At 38.9% G+C, this 23,621-nt stretch overlaps 2 protein-coding genes across 8 annotated transcripts; one reads left to right on the top strand and one right to left on the bottom strand.

Moving 5' to 3' along the window:
• Positions 1-12: 12 nt before the first annotated feature.
• Positions 13-6,292, bottom strand: fbxl5 (F-box and leucine-rich repeat protein 5). The gene is made up of 11 exons (XM_067514132.1): positions 6,133-6,292; positions 5,217-5,432; positions 4,256-4,351; positions 3,890-4,085; positions 3,522-3,707; positions 3,286-3,411; positions 2,499-2,653; positions 2,329-2,411; positions 1,422-2,153; positions 697-845; positions 13-331 (listed from the first exon to the last, which is right to left on the bottom strand). The coding sequence occupies exons 1-11, from the start codon at positions 6,220-6,222 to the stop codon at positions 255-257; spliced, it is 2,106 nt and encodes a 701-aa protein (XP_067370233.1). The 5' UTR covers positions 6,223-6,292; the 3' UTR covers positions 13-254.
• Positions 6,293-6,834: 542 nt separating this feature from the next.
• nek1 (NIMA-related kinase 1) lies at positions 6,835-22,103 on the top strand. Of its 7 annotated transcripts, none has more exons than XM_067514133.1 (36): positions 6,835-6,956; positions 7,330-7,478; positions 7,656-7,752; positions 7,856-7,953; positions 8,206-8,289; positions 8,435-8,502; positions 8,598-8,684; positions 9,097-9,151; positions 9,442-9,642; positions 9,733-9,805; positions 10,998-11,149; positions 11,389-11,448; positions 11,744-11,803; positions 11,877-11,924; positions 12,032-12,112; positions 12,234-12,394; positions 12,482-12,598; positions 12,673-12,775; positions 13,791-13,877; positions 14,346-14,429; positions 14,521-14,598; positions 15,339-15,434; positions 15,533-15,736; positions 15,837-15,887; positions 15,999-16,239; positions 16,829-16,951; positions 17,037-17,210; positions 17,444-17,644; positions 17,721-17,835; positions 18,065-18,141; positions 18,243-18,460; positions 19,013-19,170; positions 19,293-19,678; positions 19,835-19,968; positions 20,081-20,213; positions 21,329-22,103. In XM_067514133.1, the coding sequence occupies exons 2-36, from the start codon at positions 7,362-7,364 to the stop codon at positions 21,340-21,342; spliced, it is 4,236 nt and encodes a 1,411-aa protein (XP_067370234.1). In that variant the 5' UTR covers positions 6,835-6,956; positions 7,330-7,361; the 3' UTR covers positions 21,343-22,103. The 7 variants fall into 7 exon arrangements, with proteins under 7 accessions (XP_067370234.1, XP_067370235.1, XP_067370237.1 ...); XM_067514134.1 differs by having other exon boundaries at positions 17,730-17,835; XM_067514136.1 differs by lacking the exon at positions 13,791-13,877 and having other exon boundaries at positions 12,673-12,784.
• The last annotated feature ends 1,518 nt before the right edge of the window (positions 22,104-23,621 follow it).

Raw genomic sequence — 23,621 nt, forward strand, 5'->3', positions numbered from 1 at the left:
TTGTTTAACCAAAAAAAAAAAATTAAAATTAAAAAAATACATTCAGACTCAAAATCCTTTATCACCCCTCTCCTTTTCTAAAGGACTGTTTACATTTAATATAGATGGAAATGGAAATAACAGGAGCAAAATTAGTTTCATCTAGAAACACTTTAAGTGCCACAAAAATACAGCAAATGATATTCCCAGGATAAAGTGCAATAGAAAAGAGTTGTGACATTTTAAAGTTGCTTTTAAAGTGTTGCTTGCCAGGCTTACTCTCCTGAGCGACAACAGGCTCTAAAACCACACTGTAGGTTCTGGCAGCCACTGGCCGTGTCTGCATGAGGACCTGGAGGGAAACAACAAATAGTGTTCATGTACTGAATTGCACGCTAAAGAACAGGTGAAAAAGCTGATCAAACCCTCAACATTCTAATATCGGGTAATTATCCTATATTTAAAAAATATTAAGCTCCAATTGTCAATCATACTGGCTACTGTAATTCCTACTTACCCTTCTCCTCAGCAGCAGTGGTTACACACTATGTGAGCAGGGTTAATAACGATTTTTACAGATGTCATACACTGCAATAGGTCTACTTTCATATTCAATCCATTTAAACTGTAAACACTGGCATTTTTAAAGACCTTACTAGATCATGAGCATGCACATTTCTGAAGCGAAAAATAACCAGACGGTTTCACTTGTGTTACCGTTGATGTTGTCGCAGTAATAGAAGTGTTCATCATTGAGGGAAGGACAGGCTGACACCAGCTCTTGCAGTCCCACCTCAGTGATGAAGAGGCAGCCAGACAAGTTAAGATGCTCCAGCACAGGAAGCCCTCCAAGCTGAGACAGAGCCCTGAAACAGATGCATTGCAATGCAACCTCATTACAGGTACAACATGAATCTAGATGAAGACTGATAATACAGTCTTAGCCTAAAAAGAGCAGTACTGTTCACTATAACAATTGTAATATACAAGCCTTTTTTTCCTATAGTAATCTGATATAAAGGTAATGTCCGGTTTAATCATAACTTTATAACCACACCTGCTTTTCTACTTCTCCATTTTACCAAGCCATGTGAATAAACACTCAAACTGGATATCTCCCAGACTGCGTACGTGAGAAACGTTGCACTGAGGAGGAGTTGAACAGGATTAGTCCCAGTGTGTTTGTGCAGATGGTGACATTTATTATGGTGTTATTACACCATCCGCTGCAGTGGCACCTACCACCTAATGTTACTTTGAAAGTTCAGCAGGGCAACATGTAAAAATATTTGTGGTATTTTTGCAGCTGATGCCTCTACAATTGACTCATACTCATCAAGGTAAACTCAAGTTAGTTTAAAAAAAGAAAAAAGAAAATAGTGTCCAAGTATATTTTTGGTACAGGGTTGTTTAGTGTAAAAACAGTAATGCATGATCTTTACCTCAAGCCCAAATCGGTGACTTGATAACATCCAGAGAGACTGAGAAATCTCAGTGAGCGTTTTGCCTTTGACTGGTCAGTCCTGCTTTTAGGCTCCAGACACTGCAGGCCCCCAAATGAGGAGCATTTAGTCCGAATTTCTGAAGTGGTGTTTGTGGTTATGCCTGATTCACACTGGGGCCCATTTAAAGTCCTTAGGGCCATGTCACTTGTGCAGCAGGTGGAGTGACCACAGAACATATCCCCAGACATGGCATACTGCTGATGGAAATAGGAGGCATTTGATCCTGTCCTGTGCCCCCGCCTCCTGCTCCTCCTGCAACAGCACAAGTCTCCCATAAGCTGTGCCTCTACAAAGCTTTCTGTGTTAGGAAGAGACATTCCACCACGGCCACTCCACTCTGCTGCATCTTCAATATCAAGGCCTGAGGGGTCGAGAACCCATACTTGAGTGGGCGTGCTGGCAGTGCCCCAACGACCTGTCCCTTGTTTGAAAATGAAAGCCTGCCGCTTGTACCGTGCAGGATGTAGGTTTCTTTCATCCATGACTGTGATGGTCAATGGGGAACTTTTTAGAAGCTTGGCTCGTCTGTCTGAGCATTTGCTAAAGCAGTTGGCAGATGTTAGGTCGCCCAGCCCCATTGTAATTTTCCTCAAGGTGTGATCAGTAATCTTTTCACAGCCTGACAAATCCAGGTGCTCCAGAGAATGGCAAGCTCCAAAAAATGACCAGCTGCAAAGGAAAAGAGTAAGAACACAGTGAAAAGAATTGACTTTCCTGTACATGAAAAAGTTCACCTGGGTTTGCCCTATCTAAACTAATCTTAACCACCGTTAAACCAGTATTAAACTTAGTGAATTAACAAAAAACAGATCATTACCTATTCTGTATTTATGCTTAGTATTACCTGTCAAATGCAAAATCTGTCACATCAGTTTGGGTCAGGTCCAGGTGAGCAATATTGGGGCAGAGACTGAGAATCTGGCGCACCTGATACAATCAAAAGTCAAAAAAAATGTTACAACTCCAATCTAAGTAAAAGTCAAATTACAGCGTGAAAGACTTTGGAATGCTTACCATTTTACTAGAGACTGTAGAACTGTATGCCAGAACAATGGACTTGACAGATGGGCCAACAACTGGCAGAAGGTTTTGGACAATCCCATTCAGAAGCCTCTTCTCTCTCTTTGCATTGCTAATTGCCAGGGAGCCCTTTGTATGGTTGGACACATCTAAATACAAACAAGAGAATGAATGACACTATTTATTCAGTTTAAATGCACAACTAATTTTAATAAGCTTTATTACAGACTACTTACCCCATATAGAATTTGTGAAATGCACAATATGCTAAAGGCCTATTTATTGCCTTTTAAACAGTACAGCTTGAGAGGAACAGGCAGCACCATTATGACTTCAGTGCAACACGTGAATAAAAGTGACCGGGAAACAAACAGCCAATACGCAAAGAGGATCACGAGTAATCATTCAGATCTTATCACACTATGTTGCTGCACTGTATACAGTAGAGTGCAACCTAAAAACCCCATCCCCAACCCTTTGATACCATTTTTCAGATAAAATAATTTATAGCACGCATTTATTTTACAGCTAGCTTGTGTAAACAAATGGCTGTTTTACACTTTATAGCATTAAAACCACAGTCACTGTGTATCTAAGGGTGTACAGTGGTGATTATTTATTATTCCCAAAGGCAAGGTGACTGGGTCTGAGACTGGCAAGAGCAAATTCCTTAATGTACAATTGTTTTTTTGGGGGGAAAAGATCATATATACTGCAAGTACTCCAGTGCTGGTAGTGAACATTTCTTAGATACTATTTTTGTTACTAACAGGGACCTCACCAGACTCATCAACATCAGCATCCTCATCCCATTCCTGATAGGCCCGACCCTCATTCTGCCGACTCTTCACCCACTCCTCATCTGGCTCCTGGTCCAGATCCCCAGGCCGACCGGAGTAATACTCACCTTCATAAGAAACACAAACCTTTAGTTGTGTTACAGTGCCACTTATTGCTTTATTTGTAGAAACAAAGCAAAAAAAAACAAGGTAATATCAGCAGCTATCTGCACCCTACCTCTGGCCCAGCGCACAGGGTAGAGGTGTCTCCACAGACAGCCACTTTTGGCCAGCTCTGACCAAGAGCTAGAGACCTGGCAACAGCGACACAGATCTTCAGGGCTCAAATAGTGGAACACCCTCAGCATAATCTCTGTAGGTAGCTGAGAGATGTGGATTGAAGAATCCTGTTTCTTTTCTAGTTCTGAGGAAGAGGACAAAACAGCTTTGCTTGTGTACACAAAAATAAAGGTATTAGCTGAGACTAGTGCATAGAATATTTGCACAGGGGTAATGAACAATGGAGTTGTGCTCCTAAAACCTTTGTTCAGGTAACATGAAGAATTTCCATGTGACACAAAAGAAATTGTAAATATGCTCACTTACCATAATCTGTCTTCTCATGATCTGAATATTTAAAGGCCTTTTGCAGCTCCTCTGCCTGGCTCCACAATCCGAAGCCTTTCAACACCTCAGCGGCACATTCCAGTTGTTGTTGGCTGCAGTGTTGTGCTATCACCTGTTTCTTGATGTCCTTAAGCTCATCATAGGTGAAGTACTGCATAAGCATGGGCTGAAAGACCTGAAACAATTCTCCTTAGTTTAGGTAAGTTTATTCTTTTATGTCTTTACCTGTGTTGTTCATGGGCACAATTTAGTCATACTCATTTTTTATATCATTAAATTAAGAGATTTTTAGATAATAAAAAAAAGAAAAGAAACAACCAGCAAAGAAATGTGAGCCTTTTATACCTCCTCTTCTTCCTTCATGTGGGGCAGAAAGTCTTGTGTGAAGGCTTCTAGTCTTTCCTTCAGCTGCTGGGCATAGTTAAGCTGCTCATATTCACTCTATAAACAAATAATCATTAATTAATTTGATCTGTTAGAACAATATATGGGTGTTGAAGCCCCTACACAGCAACAACTTCAGGATTTTTGTAATTTAATCATAATCGGTTTTATTACATGTGGTTTTGGCACCTGGTTTATAAGAAATTCTAAATAAGAACCCTATAAAGATCCAAAATGTCTTAAACATCACAAAACCAAAACATAGTTTTATTTATCTCAGAAGAAACATTTTGCTCAGGACAGACTGCTGGATCGCACCAAAACAGAAACAGTGTTCTCTGTTTTACAAATTGACTGGGGCAGAACGGAAGTTAAGATTTATACAATTACATCATTCTGGAAAGTTTGCCAATGCAAACAGAACAATAACTCTTGTCTCTTGTAGAGCAGGTCACAAAAAAGCCCTGGCTCTATTATACAACTCAGCCCATTTCTGTCTGTATTCAACCTTTTTCTAATAAATCTTAGATTGCAACTTCAATATGACAAACGCTTAGCTAATGCAATTTTACAATTTGTAGAAACACGTACTATGTGTCACCTAGTTTCAATTTAATTCCTACCATACTTAAAAGAAATACAGCGTAATTTCCCACCTTTAAGATTAACAGGCATACACAAGAAATAAGAAATGTGATCATGCTGTTGGCACCGACATGGACATTGTCTGGCAAAAATAATACTTTTCTAATGCCAGGGTTTTTTTCCCCAAATCATTGAGCATGATGTTATAACTAAGCTATGAAAATTGCATGTAGGATATTACTTTAAGTAAAGCCTGAGTTCATTTATAAGCTGTGTTGTACCTTGCATACATAACATTAAATCCTCATTTAAATTATCTACATATTCGCATGTTTACCTTAACACTTTGAAGCCCCTTTTCAAAGAGGGACAACATTTCTGAGAGCTTGTTGTCAGAGTGTACATTGTAGGCAGTGCAGCAGCGCTGTTGCAGCAGGCCAATAATGTACTCATTCTCAATTTGTTCATGCATCTTGAACTCCTTAAAGGTGGCGCACAGTGACTTAAGAAACGAGCGGAAATCACTGTTGTTGGAGAAGTTGGTTTGTGACAGCTGTGGAAAAAAACAGAAGACACAAGTCTCTAATTACAGAATGTCTTCACTGAGATCCGACGTGATAAATACAATCATTAGCATTACTGCTGGTAGCTTTGGATCTCAATAATTTGTAGTATCTAAAGCAAACGTAATCTAGCACAACAACTGCGGTTTGGCACAAAGCTAACATTACGCTACAGCGGTACGACACGTAGGTCACGTTAGCACACCCACTGTGCATTAGCTGGTGTGGCTAATTTAGCTTAACTATCACGTTACGTTAATCCAACGAGCAAGCTTTGAAAAACAGACAAACATTTCACAATATTACGCAGTTTATGGAAACATTGGGAAGTGCACTGTAACAGTAGAGCATGTGGCATGACAATCTGCATTGCAGGTTACCGTTAGCTAAACTCCATAAACCAGTTAGGAAAAGTCTACTAAGAGCAACTAACGCAGTTAAAAGCGCTGGCTAAGTAAATACACGTTCACACTTTCATAACCATGAAATAGCCAAACGGTACTAAACGGTCGAAGGGTAATCAAAGAACAGGTCATCTGCTTGAGCAGAGGCAATGTTGACCGCTATAACGTCAGACTCAAGCTAGCTTAGATGGCGAGCTAGCTGGCCTTTACTCCTCCGCTGGCCACATACCGACACACACACCTTTATAAAACGCCAAATGGTCAACTTGCGTTTCTTTATACGCACCTTTTCGCAATATCGGCCCACCAACTGCTTCATTCGCCAGTGTGGGCCAGTAAAAACATCCACCTCGTCCGGAAAAGGAGCCATCTTCATACGCTATAGTTCAAGTCAGTGCGTCATGATCTGCAGTCCACGATACAATCAAACCAGGAGGTGTCTGGCGAGTCACGTCACGTGACCACTCAGCCACAACAGCACTAGATCAATGGGTAAATCAAACGTTATATAGTTCTAAAGAGCTGTAACTAGAGGGAATGCACGCTCCAACATCAGCCTTTAAATGGTACACTTATATAGATCAGTATTCAAGGGAGCTATGCATCCAATCCGCAGTCTTTTAATAGGAGAGAATCGAGCGCTGCAAAATGTAACTTGCCTTGAAAGTTTGAAAATAATATTTATTAATATTTACCATATTGTACTAAGCTTAGGTTGTAGACTGTTTTTATGATTCTCTAACTCCATTGTATGTGTGTGTTTTGCCTAATAAATTATACTTTATATATTCTCTGTCATTAATTTGATTAACCGACTTAATCTATTTTTTTTTTTTACTCTCTTGATTATTTCTATGTATTTATCACTTCCACGTTCGGCTTGCGGTTGCCATGGAAAGAAAAATGTCCACAGCAACCGTGCCAGTGTGGGTGGGGACTAAGTACGTCTGTCAAATCAAGAGATGACGGACAGGTATACGAACCAATTGGCGGTCAAGATATATGAAGGCGGCCAATGAAAATGCAGAAAAACGGCTGGAGTTAGATAGAGAGCGCGAGTGAGCAGCAGGTAGCAGAACCTCTGTGAGACGGCAGCGAGAAACACTAATGGTAAGGCAATTGCCAGTCACCTAATTGCCTTTAGGCTCTGCCAATATATCGCTTTAATTATATTTTTTCTTCATATTCTGCTTTTATGGTATATATATTTTATGTAATGTGCTCTATATTCGTCTGGCGTTAGCTGCAGTCTAACAGCAGCGTTAGCACTTTGCTACCAACTGTATTTGTTGGCATTTTACCGTTAGCCGGCTCGAGGAAAAATGCTTCTCTGTCTAACAGCAGTCCTTGATAGAGCTAACATCCTTGTATTTTTAAAAGAAGGACCAATAATTATCATTGTTGTAGTTAACAACAGTGAGTTAAATCATTGCATTGTAAAACTCCCACTATTTACCCATATTTTTTTGTCATCTATTTGCAGACTCAGCACGAAGAGCCAGTCATTCCAGTAACATGTACAAGTACGAAAAGGTGAAGAAAATTGGGGAAGGTTCATTTGGAAAGGCCATCCTTGTCAAATCAAAAGAAGATGGGCGGCAATATGTCATCAAGGAGATTAGTATATCTGGAGTAAGATAATATGCAGTAACGCTATGGGTGTCTGTCTGGGATTATTTCACTGTCTCTGGGGTGTGTGTTGTAAATAACAAATTTTTATGTGCGTGAGTTTTCACATTTGTAACATGACACTACTACTGTTAGCTCCCTTTTATTTGTTCTTTCATTTTCTCCTTTTTACTTTGACAGATGCCGAGTAAAGAGAGGCAGGAATCTCGCAAAGAAGTTGCTCTTCTTGCCAAAATGAGTCATCCCAACATTGTCCAGTACAAGGAGTCTTTTGAGGGTATTTACACAATACATTTATTAGGAAGAATTTCATATACTTATTTACATAAACACAATATAATGTGTATAACACTTTCTGAATGCCTAAAAACTCTTTACAGAGGGGGGATCCCTGTATATTGTGATGGACTACTGTGAGGGTGGAGACCTCTTCAAGAAGATCAACTCTCAAAAAGGAATACTGTTCTCAGAAGAGCAAGTAGGCCAACAACTCTTTGTGGCTATCATGAACATTTAAGACTTAACTGTCATTAGCCTGTCAACATGTTCAACATGTAATCATGTTGATTAATGACTAGTGCTTTTGCAAAAGTTCATACTCTTCTTTGACTTGTAATTGGACTATTTAATTTGTTTTCTATTTGTACGTGCTTGTTAAGCCATTAGTTTCAAAATGTGTAGATAATTTGAAGAAGATGGTGTATAATTCCAGTGTTCCATCTTTGCCTAGATCCTGGATTGGTTTGTGCAGATTTGTTTGGCACTGAAGCATGTGCATGATCGAAAAATCCTGCACAGGGACATTAAATCACAGGTATTGCTTTGTTCTCTCCCTCTCCCTTTCTCTCTCTCTTTCTCTCTCTCTCTCTCTGTCTCTCTGTCTCTGTCTCTCTATACAAATAAAATACTTTTTTTCACATAGTCCCTTGTTTCCCTGTGTTTTTGTAACTTCTGCATAGAACATATTTTTGACAAAAGATGGGACTGTGCAGCTTGGAGACTTTGGGATTGCAAGGGTGTTAAACAGGTATGAACAGTTAATAAAACAGATTTTAAAATATCAAAAGCACATTTTGGAATAGTAATGCATAATACAACTAACTTTTCTTAAATTCTTTTCAGCACTGTAGAACTGGCAAGAACATGCATAGGAACACCATATTACTTATCACCAGAAATCTGCGAAAATAAACCCTACAATAACAAAAGGTAATAACTTAATTCTTTACAACAGAGTCTATTGTTTATTTTTAGTTTTTTGTTTTTTTTTAATTTTACATTTTTATTTCATTGTGGGTTACTTCAGGATGTCACGATATCATGTCCCCTATTATTGATTGAACCTGCTTATTGATATCTACAGTAGAAAGCTAGTATTGATTTCCTTTCCAACTAAGCATGTAATCTAATCAATTAATTAACCTTAGTTGAACTCATGAAATGCATTTAGAAATGTCTCAATGTTCTGTCTGGGCTTTTTTACAGTTTATGATAAAGAAAGAAAAAGGCTTGCAAGTGCCTGTTAATGCATTATTTATTGAATGTAAACGCACCCCAGAAACAGGACTTTCCTTTTGAATGTTTCTCTCTGCACATTTTCTCTACTTTGTCTCTTCTGCAGTGATATTTGGGCCCTAGGATGTGTCCTATATGAAATGTGCACCCTTAAACATGCAGTAAGTATTCAATGTGTGAGCTGTTTACTAATTAAAGAAAGATTTAATTTATCTTCTGCAGCATTGCAGTGCTCTCTCACTTATTGATTTTTAATTCCTTTCCTTTACATACTATATGTATAATGGTTGGCCAATTAAGTGGCAAAGAAAGGATAATTTTTCTTGGGTGTCTCATTATCAGGTCAAGTATGTTTTCAGTCCTCATGTTATTGCAAATGAGTATTTCAAATTCCTCTCTGTGATTTCTTTACCATTTTTTTAAAGCATGTACTACATGTGTTTCTTCTCAGTTTGAGGCTGGCAACATGAAGAACCTAGTTCTGAAGATCATTCGGGGCACATATCCTCCTGTGTCTGTTCATTACTCCCAAGAACTTCGCTCTCTGTTAGCTCAGTTGTTTAAGCGCAACCCTAGAGAAAGGCCGTCAGTCAGCAGCATTCTTGACAAATCTTTCCTGTGCTGTAGGATAGAAAGGTTCCTCACACCACAGGTAAAGCACTTATTTGTTTATGATGAAGTCTGAAGTTTTCAAATCAGCATCTTGGTAATTAAAAATACCTATATTTTCTTTTGATTCCAGCTTATTGCTCAGGAATTCCGCCATAGTTTTCTTCACAAGCAGCCTAAAATGGGTGTAGTGCAGGGGCCACCAGGTAAGCAAATGCTACCACTTAATTTAAAATGCAAACTTGCATTTAAAAACGACAGTCAATTTTATTGAAAAAAGTTGGCATGATGTGTAAAAATAGACTGCATGATTTGCAAATCTCATCAACCCATATGTTATTCACAATAGAACATATCAGATGTTGAAACTGAGATATTTTAGAATTTCATGGAAAATATTGGCTCATTTTTAATTTGATGGCAACAACACATCTCTAAAAAGTTGGAAGAGGGCGATGTTTAGCATTGTGTAGCATCCCCTCTTCTTTTAACAACTGTCTGTAAATGTCTGGGAAGTGAGGAAACCAGTTGTTGGAGTTTAGGAGAGGAATTTTGTCCCATTGTCTGATGCAGGATTCAAGCTGCTCAACAGTCCTGGGCCTTTTGTTGCCAGATTTTTCATTTTATGATTCTCCAAACATTTTCTATTTGTGAAAGGTCTGTAATGCAGGCAGGCAGATTCAACACCCGGACCCTTCTCCTGCGAAGCCATGCTGTTGTAATGGATGCAGTATGTGGTTAAGCATTGTCTTGCTGAAATATGCAAGGTCTTCCCTGAAAGAATGAACACGACCCGATTTTATGTTGAAGAACATTTTTCCGAAATTGTTCCACAATTTTTAGACTCAATTTGTTGCACATTGCTGAATCTCTGCCCATCTTTACAGTTGAGAGGCTCTGTCTGTCTGAAATGCTCCTTTTTATACCCAGTCATGTTACTGACCTGTTGCCAATTAACCTAATTAGTTGTCAAATGCTCCTCCTCCATTTGTTTTGTTTGCAGCAATTATTTTCCAGCCTCTTGGTGCCCCATTCCAACTTTTTTGAGATGTGTGACTGCCATAAAATTCAAAATAAGCTAATATTTTTCATGAAATGGTAAAATATCCCAGTTTCAACATCTGATATAATGATTATGTTCTGTTGTGAATAAAATGTAGGTTGATAAGATTTGCAAATCAATGCATTCTGTTTTTTATTTACGTTTTTGCACATTGTTGATTATAACAAATAATCATTATAGCATAAAAGTATATAGTCAACCATCATCCTGAAACCATTGGTGGTGACCACTAAATAGATCTACTAGAAAGTGTTCCGTTATGTAAAATTTTTACTTTATTTGCAATGTGGATCCCATTCATTAGTGTCTATTTAGGTTTTTGCTTGTGTATCCAGCCAAGCGTCCTGCCCCTGGCTCCATACCACTTGCCCCAGCCCAGAAGATTACAAAACCAGCTGCAAAGTATGGAGTGCCTTTAACTGTGAAGAAAGTGTCAGATGCAGCCAAAAAGCCAGCAGAGAAGAAACCAGCTTTGAAACACAAACCGGTTAGTAGGCTGTTGACAGTGATAATTTGATGTGTGCATTTGTTTATTTATTCAGCGTTTCACTCAGGATTTCTTTTGTGCACTGGGTGTTTACAAAAAAAACAAAAAACTCAGTTTGATGGTGGGCTCCTAGACTGGCATGTCCAAGGCTGCTTCTCCCATGTGTGTGTGTGGGGGGCTATGTTTTTACATAATAGTATGTTGGCAACCTCTGAACCCCAGTGTCATATGTTGCTCAGGCTCCTCTTCCAGCAGCCCCCCAGAGAAGAGAGGTGGAGGAAGAGAGGAAAAAACATGAGGTACAGCTGAGAGCCCCACATAACATGTTCATTTTCCTCCTTTTCCCCCGTTCACTTACATGTGAAGGTCCTTCACTGCCAGCATTTTTAGTTCTCCCTCTTATTACTCCCTTCGTTTCTTGTTCCTGACTCTGTTCGGAATGTTCTGCCTGGTTTCTATTATTAATCAAACTTTCCCTCCTTTCTCACACACTTTCCCAGTGACAGAGCAGCCCTGTTGGCATTTACCTCAAAGTGTAAAAAGTGTGTTTATGATCTTTTTAATTAAGATACTTTTTGTTTCCTGCTACTGCAGGATGGCATAAGAAAGAAGAGGATGGAGTTGATTGAGAAAGAAAGGAAACAGAGAGAGCAGGTGAGTGTATTGTCAATTCCATTTGCAGTGTTTCATACACATTCAATTTCTTAAATATGCCTGTCACCTGTAGATGTTCCTGTTGAAAGCAGAGCAGATGAAGAGATATGAAAAGGAAAAGGTGGGTTGTAAATGCAGAATCTAGAAAAAATATATAATTTTGCTTACATATCAAGTCTTTGTTATAATTAGAGGAAACAGCTTTGGAAAGGTTGCTATCTCTCACAGCTTAATCGCATAAACCAAGCAAGAGAACAAGGGTGGAAACATGTCTTGAGTTCTAGTGGAGGTAGCAGCCCAGAGAGAAAGGTATTGAAGGTCTATTTTTTGTTAATACTAAGAATTTATGTAAGCCATCTTCTAAATTCAAATACACCATACATACAGTCCACCTTCCTGCTAATAACAAAGTTTTGTCTTGTAATTTCAGTTTTTTGTAAGTGGTGGAAAAAGAGCTGCAGGTGTTGGCCCTGTTGTCCCAAACAAAGGCTCTTATGACCACTACCATGCTTGTCTGGACCAAATGGCTAAACCACACCCTAAAGACATGGGCAGGGAAGGATCGTCTGCAGGCCCCAGCAGTCCCATTCGGTAAGTTCATACATTTTCTCTTTGTAAACATTTGTTTAGCCGTGTTTAAATATTGTTTTCAATATTTTTACCACTGTGTGCAATAAGTGTACCTGCTGCTGCTGGTCCAGTACTGCCCAATGGCCCTGGTCGACTAAACCCTGATGTGATCAAGAGAGAACTTCAGAGGCTGCAGTTTGTTTCAATACAAGCTCGTATTAGTAGGTCAGTCAGTAAATTACGGTACACATCTCTTGTCACAGCATGAAAGAGTGCTCAGCACCTAATTCTGTTTTCAGGCAGCGTGGTCAGATGGCTGCTGAGCGAGCTGATCAAGTCGAGGAGTTTTTACAGCGGAAGAGAGAAGCCATGCTCAACAAAGTCCGGGCTGAGGGGCAGTTGGTACGTAGTGTGAGTTATACTGTAAATTTAAATGTAAACTGCTGTTACAAAATACTGAAACCTAGTGATTATGACCCCTCAAATAATATGTATGGCTTTGTGTAAACTGGCTTGAAAATATGCCACTGATGTATCTTTTTCAAATAGTAGAAATGTTAGAGCTCCAGTGAGCTAAAATGCTAATATTGTATCAAATGCCTCTTTACACTGTGAAAGGGTTGCTTGTGCTACCAAACCCACACTGGCTCACACAACTTCAGCTCATACTTAGCTTAGCTTATAAATTAGCCAAAACATTAGAGCCACCTCTACCACCCAGTATGACAACTGATACATATGTCTGAAACCAGTTACTGTGGACTGGTTTGTTCTCAACAAATCCCTGAGAGACATTTTTGGGTTTTAGACTGCTAGATGGTCATTCTTCACAAGTGACTTAGTATTTCCGCTGTTTTGTGGTCGGCATGCTACTGGTGGAGGGGGTTAGATGAGATTAGACCCCCCAACAGTCCATTCTCATTCCCAGCTGTGCAGTGGCGGTGCAAGCCTGGTAGAAATTGGGGAAATTGCGTCAGGAAGTAAAAACTGCGTGAAAACTGTGTCTAATCAACTGTGGTGACCCTGGAATCACTGCATCAGCCAAAAGGACAACAAAACCCTCAAGTAACAAAATGCAGTTTAGTATCTAACAAGAAGTGCAATAAGCAGTGTAAAACCTAGTGTTTAGAGTATGTACAAGACAGGCACTGCTATTAACATTATGTGCATGTGGAAGTACTATTGACATAATCTACAGGTGGGCCAAACTGCAAATCTAAATAATGGGATCAAAAGTATTGAAACAATATGTCTGTGAATGACCCCATTGACTTTACACAAAGTCCCTTGATTCAGATATAAAAACATTAATTACAGTAGTATTAAATCTCTCCTGGCCCCAGTTCTTGACTGTTATGGCAGGTAAATGTAAGCCCTGTGCCCCTCCTAAAGTGTGGTTAAATTGAACGGCAAACAGGGTACGCGGCAAAACCTGGCTGCAATCTATGGGAGCTGGGCTGGTTCGGTTCAGTGCAGGGGACCCAGAGTCAACAACGAGGAGGAGGTAGGAGCCTAAACCTGAATGCCCAGCCTCACATTATTCCTCACTCATGGCACGTCTGGCTTGGCACGTCTTATATGTCTGCACAAAACTCCCTCTGACTCACCCATACTTCCACCCAGCAGCTCAAACCAATGTCCACTTTTTGCATAATGTGTGTTTTTCTACTATTGATTTATCTTTGTATTTACAGCAATAAATTATGTTTTGTGTTTTGTCCCATTTTAAGTATCCTCATCCCCTCAGTTTAGCATTGTGTATTATTATAGCTTTATTTTGCTTTAAATGCAGTATGTAAATGCATTTTATTTTAATGAACAGATGTTAACATCATATTGCATGTTGAGTAAAGCTTTGCCTTTGATATGAGTCTCTTTTTGAGACTGCAGATCATTGCTACTACTATGTATGTGTATGTCTGTGCCAGTGTGCTAACCATACACTATGTAACATTTGTGTATTTGTTTACAGGAGTACTTAAAAAAGCTGAGGCAGATCCGCTTGCTGAATTTCAACGAGCGTCAACAAATCAAAGCCCGACTCAGAGGAGAGAAGGTACACCCCACCATTCTCAGATTCTGAGATTACTTTCAGTATGAACGTGATACTTTGACATTTAGTCTTGTTGCTGTTGTCACTGTTTCAGTATGACAGTGATGGGTCTGACAGCCAGGAGTCCAGTGAGGAAGCAGAGCTCAGGAGAAAGAAGATGGAGGCTTTGAAAGTGAGTCTGCACCATCCATTCTATATCTGTTGTAGGGTGGCTGGAGCCTATCTGAGCTGTCATAGGGCAAAAGCCGGGCCAACAAAGGGAGATGTACACAGACAGGTTAATTGGTGACTCTAAACTGCTTTTGGTTGTGAATGGTTGTCTAACATGCATATGTTTGGAAACCTGGAGAACATGTCGGGCATGTGAACCCACAACCTTTTAGCTGTGAGGCAGTAGCGCTAATCATGCTGCCTGAGTCTGCACGAACATGAAGCATTTACTTTTGCATTAAATAACTATATTTATTCAGTTATTTACAAAGAATGTTTTTTTTATATATTAAATTTTATTGGATTTTACAGGAAAACAGAGATCAAGAGTTTTTTTAAAAAAGTTTAAAAAAAAAAAGAAGATGGTAGCCACTCTAAGCAAGATACACCATTCCCAACTACCTCAGTCTGTGACGTTTCCTTTGTTATTTCAGGGGAAGTGTCAAATGGCCTGTGTGCAGAACAATCCTGAAATTATAGCAACAATTACCCAGCAACCAGTGTAGAGAAAATAATAGTTATTATTGTCACCTTAAGTTAAACTTAGATTTTTCAAGCTGTGCTGCTGCATTGTATAACTGCAGGTAGGAGTGCAAAACTGCAAGGTAGATGCAAATCAAAACAGCTTGTAATGTTCAGGCTACATGGATGGTGTTTCTAACAGGAGAGGAAGCTTCATTTATGTGTATATGTACCTACCAGGCCCAAACAAATGCCCGTGCTGCTGTACTAAAAGAGCAACTAGAGAGAAAGAGGAGAGAAGCATGTGAGAGAGAAAAGAGAGCTTGGGAGGACCATGTAAGTGTGTTTTCCTGTGAAATCCCTCTGCCACTACAATTATTCTGCTTATCGGCACATTAGTTTACGTAGTAGACTAATTGTTTTTATTGTGAAAGCTCGCAGCTCGGGCGGTTAAGGTTGGCATGGCAGCAGGAAACGTAGCAGTGGCAGCAGTAGCAGTACCTCCTACCTCTGACAGTCAATTTCCACAGCCCAATTCCTCTGAGCCAGAACCAACTGCCAAAGCTTCAGCCCTGCCTGCATCCAAACCCTCTACCCCCGCTATATCCATGACTGCTGCCCTGAAGAATGTTGGAGCAGTCAGTATATATTTATTTAATATTTTGTGTCATACCACATCTCTTTCTTAGAGTATGTATTTGTTGGTTGTATCAATTTTAATTATTTTGCATTTCACAGATTACTCCACTGAAAGAGAGCCTACCAGATCCAAAGACTACAACCATCCAGGTGAGTTTATCAGTAATCATTTGAGTTACATTTTTCCCCTAACCTGAATTTTTCCTGATTCAATATTTAGAAACTAAAAAAAGATAAAATATTTTTTTATTTATTTAACAGACTGAGAAAAAGCAAATACTGCACAGACTTAACAAGAACCTAAAAGGCCAGAAATCAGTGGAGGAAGTTGAGGAGCTGCTTCCTGCCACTGCAGAACCAAGTCTTGCCTCCCAACAGAACCAACCCGACACAGAGGAACAGGTCTCTTTAAATGGAGATCGAAAGAAGTGGGATGCAGCAGAACTACTGGTCCTTGCTGTGGCTCAGCACACCCTGGGTGAAACTTGTGCCACAACAAGCAGTGAGTTGAACCCTGGATATTATATGGTTTGGTGACCCATGCATTTACACAAGATTTGTTGTTTGTTTTTCAATCTGCTAAGAAGGTTTACCTTTTTTTTTTTTAAATGTAATTAATTAGTTTTTATTTGAAAGAGCCACTTTGTAAATTTTGGAGTTCAATACATTTTAGTGCTTGGGGGCAGCTGTAGCTCAGTTGATAAGGCAGTCCTCCAAAAACCACAGGGTCAGTGGTTCGGTCCCCGGTCCCAGCTATATGTCAAAGTGTCTCTGGGCAAGACACTGAACCCCTAACAGCCCATTCCCATTCCCAGCTGTACAGTGCCGGTCCAAGCCTGGTAGAAATTGGAGAGGGTTGCGTCAGGAACAGCATACGAACTGCCAAATCAACGTGCAGACAATGATCCACTGTGGCAACCATGAACTCACGGGACAAGCCAAAAGGACTAAAAAAATAATACATTTTAGTGCTTATGTGCTCCTCAGGAATTCACTGATACCATAAAAGACAGTAGTTTTTAGTTTAAGTTAGAAAATTTTGCAACGAGTTTTATAGAGTTTCTTTCTTAAACCCAACATTCTTTCACTAGCTACCTCAGTGTTTCCAGAAGAGAGTTCTTCTGCTGGAGACAGGAAGAAGTGGCAGGCAGGGATTCCCATTGTCCTCTCTGTAGCCCAACAAACTCTGGAGGAGACTTGTTTCACAACAATTGGTGAGTTGTCATTTTGCTAAGTGGACACTTTGTGAACACAGTAAGCACATAAAGTTCCTTTTTATATGAATGTGTAATTTCTCAGAGCACACATCAGGTGAAGTTATACAGATGGGGGTACTACAGGAAGAAGCTCCTAGAAAAGCGAGGGAAGTGAGTCCAAACTCCCAAGTGGTGAAAGAACTTCGGGAGGCCATGCTTCAGCCTCTTACCCAGCAGCTGGAGAATATCACCATCTGTCAGGACCTTTCAAGTCCTGGTTAGTCCCCATTTATGTTCTTGCCTAATAAATGAAGTTTTGATTTTTTTTTGTTATGCACTCAAAAATAAAAGCAGTGTAATACAATTAAAACCTCCTGTTCATGAAGCCTTAACTTGAGAGCACGCTCATGTTGAATTTGAGACTATAGAGTACATATTCAATTATAGTCAGGCAAAACACAAGAAGTTTGCACAGTTTAAAACCAACTTTGGATATTATATTCTTTACAGATAAGCCTAACCAGGCACCAGCACCTGAGCTTGTGAGGACACCTAAAGAAGTGTTGATCTCCAAATCAACATCTGCTGTGGTTCAAAGCCATGAAGTTCAGAAGAAGAGCACAACTCCAGCAGAGGCCTCCTATCAGGAAGTGACTGTGGCCAATGTAGTAGAATCAATATCACCCTTGGCCAACCCTACTGAAACTCATGGTTAGTACATCACTTTAGCTGATATTAATTTCATCTCACTTCATTGCATTTTTAGTGCATTCCTATCTGACCTCAGTTCTTTCAGATCTAGCAGATGTGGAGTCATTCGTTTTGGAAGAGGCAATTAAACAGGCCACAGACCACCCAGCCATTGTGCAGAAGGCATGGGAGCAGGAAGCCAAACAAAAAATGTAATTTATTTTGTTGTTATTATTATTGTTATTATATTATTATTATTATTATTATTATTATTATTATTATTATTATTATTATTATTATTTATCTTGAAAACAAATGTGGCCTTTGACACCAAAAACAAATATCTTGTTTTTTTTACTAAGCCCAGTATGGGTTATACCTAAGTATCTAGTAAGTTTAGGTGATGTGATGTGATATAATTTAAGTGTGTCTTACTTACAGGCCACCAGAGGGCAGTGCTAGCCCAAGCTCCACTAAGGAAAGTGAAAAGAGTGTCCAGAAACCAGCAGAACCATCTGGTGAGATTAATGTGGTGACAGATGTTAGTAAATAAAAGCAACTTTATTTTTTAATGTGATTATTCTCTTACATAAAATTTCCCTTCTCTGCATCTATTCAGGTCTAGCACGGTGCGAGGAGCCTCTGTTTACAAAGTTGTGCTCCCCAGCTCACCGACGCACTGCTGCCCTTGCAATTCTGTCAGCCCAGTCATCTATGGATGAATCATCTTCCTCTCTAGCCTCTCGATCACGCTCCGTCTCACCTCTGCGCTCCAAACACCATGATGCCCTCCTCATTGGTCTCTCTACAGGCATGTTTGATGCCAACAACCCCAAGGTGTTCACAGAATATTACTTTTAATGTTTTTGTCTGGTAATTTCATTATCAATGTGAAAGGTCTAATGGTAAGTATCTTGTGAATATCAGAGAAACATGATTGTTATGATAACAGGAATCAGATAGAAGGTTATTGCAGGTGTTGAAGAAATTCAGGAAGCCAGTGGCATTAATCATACTGTCTGAACCTGCAGTGGGTCTGATAGGACAGGTAAAGCATCCATCAACCTGTATCTTTCAAAACCTTCATCAGGGAATTTCACATCCAGAGAACTTGATGATTTTTTTTTTTTTTTTTTGTCCACACATAGATCTGCATTATAATTATGGCGGGTTGGAATTTTGCAGTTGCTAGTGGTGCAGTAACTTTTTCTACATTTCTTATGCCTCACAAAACCAGATACAATTCCATAGGCAGTATTTGTTCTTATTTATGAGCAGTGTCCTTATTTACCATTGCAATTGCATTGTTACTTTTATTTATTTATTTAATACAGTGTTTTTTAACTTAAAACCTACTGTCTGAAAATATCACATTGTTTATGTGGTCAGATGCTGCGGACATGCTCTCTACCAGACCTCAGTCATCTCTTCAGCTCCCAGCAGGACTCAGGAGTGACAAGTGACGCTAATGTTGCCCAGAACAACAACATGGAAATAGAGGACCTGGAAGAGGGTACTAAAGACGATGTCCAGTCAGAGAATGAAGAGTAAGGCAAACTGATACCTGTCATAACGAATAATTTCCAAAGTGTGAAAGACAACATTATAAAAATGGAGCAGGTCTGTTTTGCAGAAGGTAATGGCATCTTTGTCATGGTCTGTCCTTTAGTGTATATGAAGATGAAGACCTGCGTGACATTAGAGACTCAATGGAAAGATTGCTGCAAGAAGAGGGTGACTTATTACAGGGTCACACAGAGGTTGGAGGGGGAGATTTTAATGGAAACCCTCCAGATAACGAAGATAACGAAGACCACGAACTGTTTAATAGAATAGCAGCCGAGATTGATCAGGACAACAATCAGATGGGGGATGATGATGAGGATGATGATGATGAAGAGGAGGAGGAAGAATGTGAAGATGAGGAAGATGAGGGAGACGAGGAGGAATGTTCTAATGAAAGTCCTGATGAGGAAGCAGGAGAGCTGCTTACCAATGGTGTGGGAGAGGGGAACCACGGTAATAACAGCCAGCTCAATGAAGAATGGCATTCAGGTAGGAGGAATCCTGAACCTGCCAGTGTTTTCAGTAGGAATTTTCACTGGTTGCTGTTAAATGTTACACGTCAAGTTATTCATGCCTTTTAATAAGTAGTCTTGTAAAAAAATGTATTCATTTAAAATAATGTGTCAAATCCTGCTGCACTTACAGATGGCAGTGGAGAGGACCAGGGTGGAGAGGCTGAACATCATGACAGCATCTTCAGTCGTCTAGAAGAGCTTCGCTTCAACCTGGAGCAGCAAATGGGTTTTGAGAAGTTCATTGAGGCCTACAATAAGATTAAGGTATGACATGTATTTTATTTGTCTAAATCTTAAAATTGGTAGTGCAACTTCCTGGTTATGTGCTAGAATGGAAGACCAATTTAACACATGGATTATTGTTTTGTTGCTTAAGGCTATACATGAAGATGAAGATGAAAATATTGACCTGGGCTCAAGTCTGGTCCTAAGCATTTTGGGAACTGAGCATCAACATCTGTATCCCAATATTCTTCATATAGTGATGGCTGATGGCGCATATCAAGAAGGTTAGTAAGGAAGACTTGGCGTGGGTGTGTGTGTGGTAAATAAATAAATAAAAATTTTATTAATTCCATGATGTCTGAAAAATAGCCTGCTTTGCCATTTAATTGTGTCCACTCTATAATGACTAGTTATAATTTTGTTTTATTTTCTTTCTTTTATTCCCTTTATTCTTTTATTCCCTCCAATTGATTTCCATTTTCATCAACATTGTTTCATTTCGCATTTAACTTCACTTGAGTAAACCACTATGATACGCGTTCATCATTTTTAATCGTTTTGGTCAGCAGCTTTGCTGGATTGTCTTCGGTGCTTTTTCCACAGCACAAAGCTGTGTCAAAGTACAGTGAGTGTTTAATCTAATCTCTAAAATCCTATCCTCTTTTCTCAATTCACTGCAGCTTCACCACGTTGTAAAGAGGTCTAAGTGGATGTGAAACACACTCTCAACACTGTCTCTCTGCTTAATCTTGTTCTGTGCCAAGTCTGTAGTCAGGCAAGGGTCGACAACTGCCAAGTCAGTTTGACAAGTTTCCCTCAGGATGGGCGCAGTATTCAGATACATTTTCTCGCTGAACATTTCTTGTGTTTTTTTTTTTTTGATGCAAATGTCAACTATTTCCCTCAAGGATCTATGTCAGGATCTGCAAATGACATCTAACATCTCCCATCCATACAGTAATACTAACAGTTTAACACAGTGTTAGTATTGCTGAAATATATTACTGATCAGACCAGTAGGATTCACCCTGCAAATTTGTACACATAATTACATCCAAACCACTTTCAAAATAGGTGGTTGAGATGTTTTCCTTTAGACCAAAGTGTTAAACAGGACTGGGTAGCTGACAGTGACCTCTCCATAGTTACATCACAAAAAAAATTATTAGGGTTTTACTAAAATATATAACAAAAACTGGTGCAACTCCTTTTAAACTTTCCTTCCTTTTAAAGCTGTAACTAACTGTTCACAAGAACAGCAGTGAGATGTTTTGCCGGTTCCTAAAAATTTTCAGTCACTTAAGTGTCATGTCCTGATTAAAGGGACCCGTGACCTCTGTTCCTTTAGTAAATTATCTGTCCCAATTGATTTCGCTCTCTCTCTCTTTCTTTCTTTTAGATAATGATGAATAATGTTCTCTCCAGTGGAGCTGCTGGCAGTTATGACAATCTGCTAGATGTCTGATGTCTTCCTATGATGCACATCAATGGCAGAAGGATCTATGCACGATGTTTTGCAGACATGCATCTAACAGACACACTTGCATGATATATAACTAGTAAATTCAAGGCTGTTTTTCATACTGTTGGCTATAAGTGTTCATTCGAAATTACATTAGCAAATACGGGTTGTTGTTAACCAAAGTAAAATTTAAGGTTCGGTCAGATGACAGTCTGTAAATGACATTAACAGTGTAAGCTCTGTTATGTTTGAGTTTTGTTAGTTCAGTTTGACTCCACCGGAGCAATATCTGCTCTCCTCAGGTGCTCTCACTTTCTAATTGTCACACACTCAACCATACTTCAAACCAGGTCACCCTCAGAACAGATGTACAATGATTTCCTCAGAACCAGTTGAGCTTCCTTTTCTTATAACCCTTTTCACCAAACAAGAAGTTAAATGCTTATCTAATACATTTTCACATTTTTTTTTTTTTAATTTTTACTGTTTAACTTAATTCTGAATAAAGAAATTATTTCGAGACTGTTGTATTTTACTAAGCTGTAGCAGGACTGTCGTGAGGGTGGTAGAAGTGATGCAGTATGCCAGGGCAGTTAAGTTCAGTGCCGAGGATTGTACTGATGATATGAGCAAGATGTCAACAGTAAGTCTCATATGATTGTAAAATAATTATTGTAAATATTTATTTAATAAACACTTTTTAATAACCTGACTTACCTTTTTGTGGTTCTTTCTACACTTATATTGTTCAGAATAACCACTTGTATTTGTAAACTCTTGGTAATGTAATTTAAAATAAAATTGTTCTCTTTTTTTCTAGGCTCACCAGACAGTGGTGCCACTGGTGATTATGTAAGACTGCTGTCTAAAGCCCTTCAACAATCCACTCACCCTTCTGTCAGCTAGTAAGATTTACTTATATAATGATATAACACAAGGCTCCACTGTTTTTACACCATGTGTGATGTAGTGACAGGAGAAGTGGGTGTGTTTCCTCTGAGCTGAATTATAGCTAAGTAATTGACTAGCATCTAGTAAGAATTAACACTATGCTCTCTATTCTACAAAAGTACAAAGCGGCCATTACTGGTTTGAAATTGTCAATCAAATTGTAATTATTGGCAACAATATAGACTGGAAATGTCATCATCCAAATTTTGTTGTGTGGGGGGGTATAAACAAATGGATGCATTTAATGTGACCTACTCAGCATTTCCAATAGAAACTGATTTGAATTACAACTTTTATATAATGATGTTGGAGTTGAGTACAGTATAGAAGCCAAGAGGTTTTCTATGTCCTTTTAATGAATAACAATTCAGATGCCAGGCATGGCATAAATCTGTCATGACTGAAAAAAAATGCAAATGCATATTGCTATCTTTGCTATTTTTTTTTCCTAATTGAATTCAAATGTAAAAGCCTACTGAGCATGTTTCAAATTGAATATGCAAATGCAGGTCAATTTCACATCATAAAACGGTCAACTAAATGTATTTAAAAATTGACTGACATACATTTATTTGAATTTTGATGCTGTCATAAACTATTAAATACCCATGGGTTCTAAACAGCTATGGCTTTCTCTACCATCCACTCATATAAACAGTTCATTCAGTATTCATGCTGCATGGTGCTACTGCATTTGTTGGTTGTTCCATGTCACAGTTAGGAATTCAGTTTTATGTTGTACTATGACTTCTGTTATGCATGGGTGAGTATTTTACCTCCGTAGTGATTTTGTTTAGAGAACACAAGAAGGTAAGGAATTGTATTCAATCCCTGTACAAAAACAAAACCATGTTTAGAGTGAGAGATTCGATTTGACTTGTTTTTCCATATACCAGTCTATATCTACTTAGTACTTGGACATACAGTGATTTACTAGTTATAAAAATCAAGAGAAATTAATAGAGATAAGCCTACAAGTGTGCAAGAGATGATATCCTTTTTTTTTTTTTTTTTTTTTTTTTTTTTTAACGATATGAGCTATGATAAAGTCTCATACATAATACATAATTTTATCAGTTTATTTTTGACAAATACAATTCTTGGCTTGAGTTTTCAATAAGGCCATGTTTGGCCCAATCTCTCCCCACAGAGAAATATATGCACTCAACCGTTATCAGGCAACATTCATTGACATTCAGCTAGGGTCCCTAATGTAATTTGAAAGCAGGTTGCCTCAGGCTGACTTAGTAAGTTTGAAAGTCTTATCAAAGTAGCACAA

The sequence above is a fragment of the Channa argus genome, chromosome 8 (genome assembly GCF_033026475.1).
Source record: "Channa argus isolate prfri chromosome 8, Channa argus male v1.0, whole genome shotgun sequence".
Taxonomy (NCBI): Eukaryota; Metazoa; Chordata; class Actinopteri; order Anabantiformes; family Channidae; genus Channa; species Channa argus.

What these genes read in the sequence shown, in the direction of transcription:
- fbxl5 (XM_067514132.1), bottom strand. Translation starts at nt 6,222, where the DNA reads ATGAAGATGGCTCCTTTTCCGGACGAGGTGGATGTTTTTACTGGCCCA. An exon ending in TGGGCCGATATTGCGAAAAG is followed by an intron (nt 5,433 to 6,132) that starts GTGCGTATAAAG and finishes TTTTTTCCACAG; the next exon opens with CTGTCACAAACCAACTTCTC. An exon ending in ACAGATTTTGCATTTGACAG is followed by an intron (nt 2,154 to 2,328) that starts GTAATACTAAGC and finishes TTTCCTTTGCAG; the next exon opens with CTGGTCATTTTTTGGAGCTT.
- nek1 (XM_067514133.1), top strand. Translation starts at nt 7,362, where the DNA reads ATGTACAAGTACGAAAAGGTGAAGAAAATTGGGGAAGGTTCATTTGGA. An exon ending in ACAGGGACATTAAATCACAG is followed by an intron (nt 8,290 to 8,434) that starts GTATTGCTTTGT and finishes ACTTCTGCATAG; the next exon opens with AACATATTTTTGACAAAAGA. An exon ending in GGCCCCAGCAGTCCCATTCG is followed by an intron (nt 12,395 to 12,481) that starts GTAAGTTCATAC and finishes GTGTGCAATAAG; the next exon opens with TGTACCTGCTGCTGCTGGTC.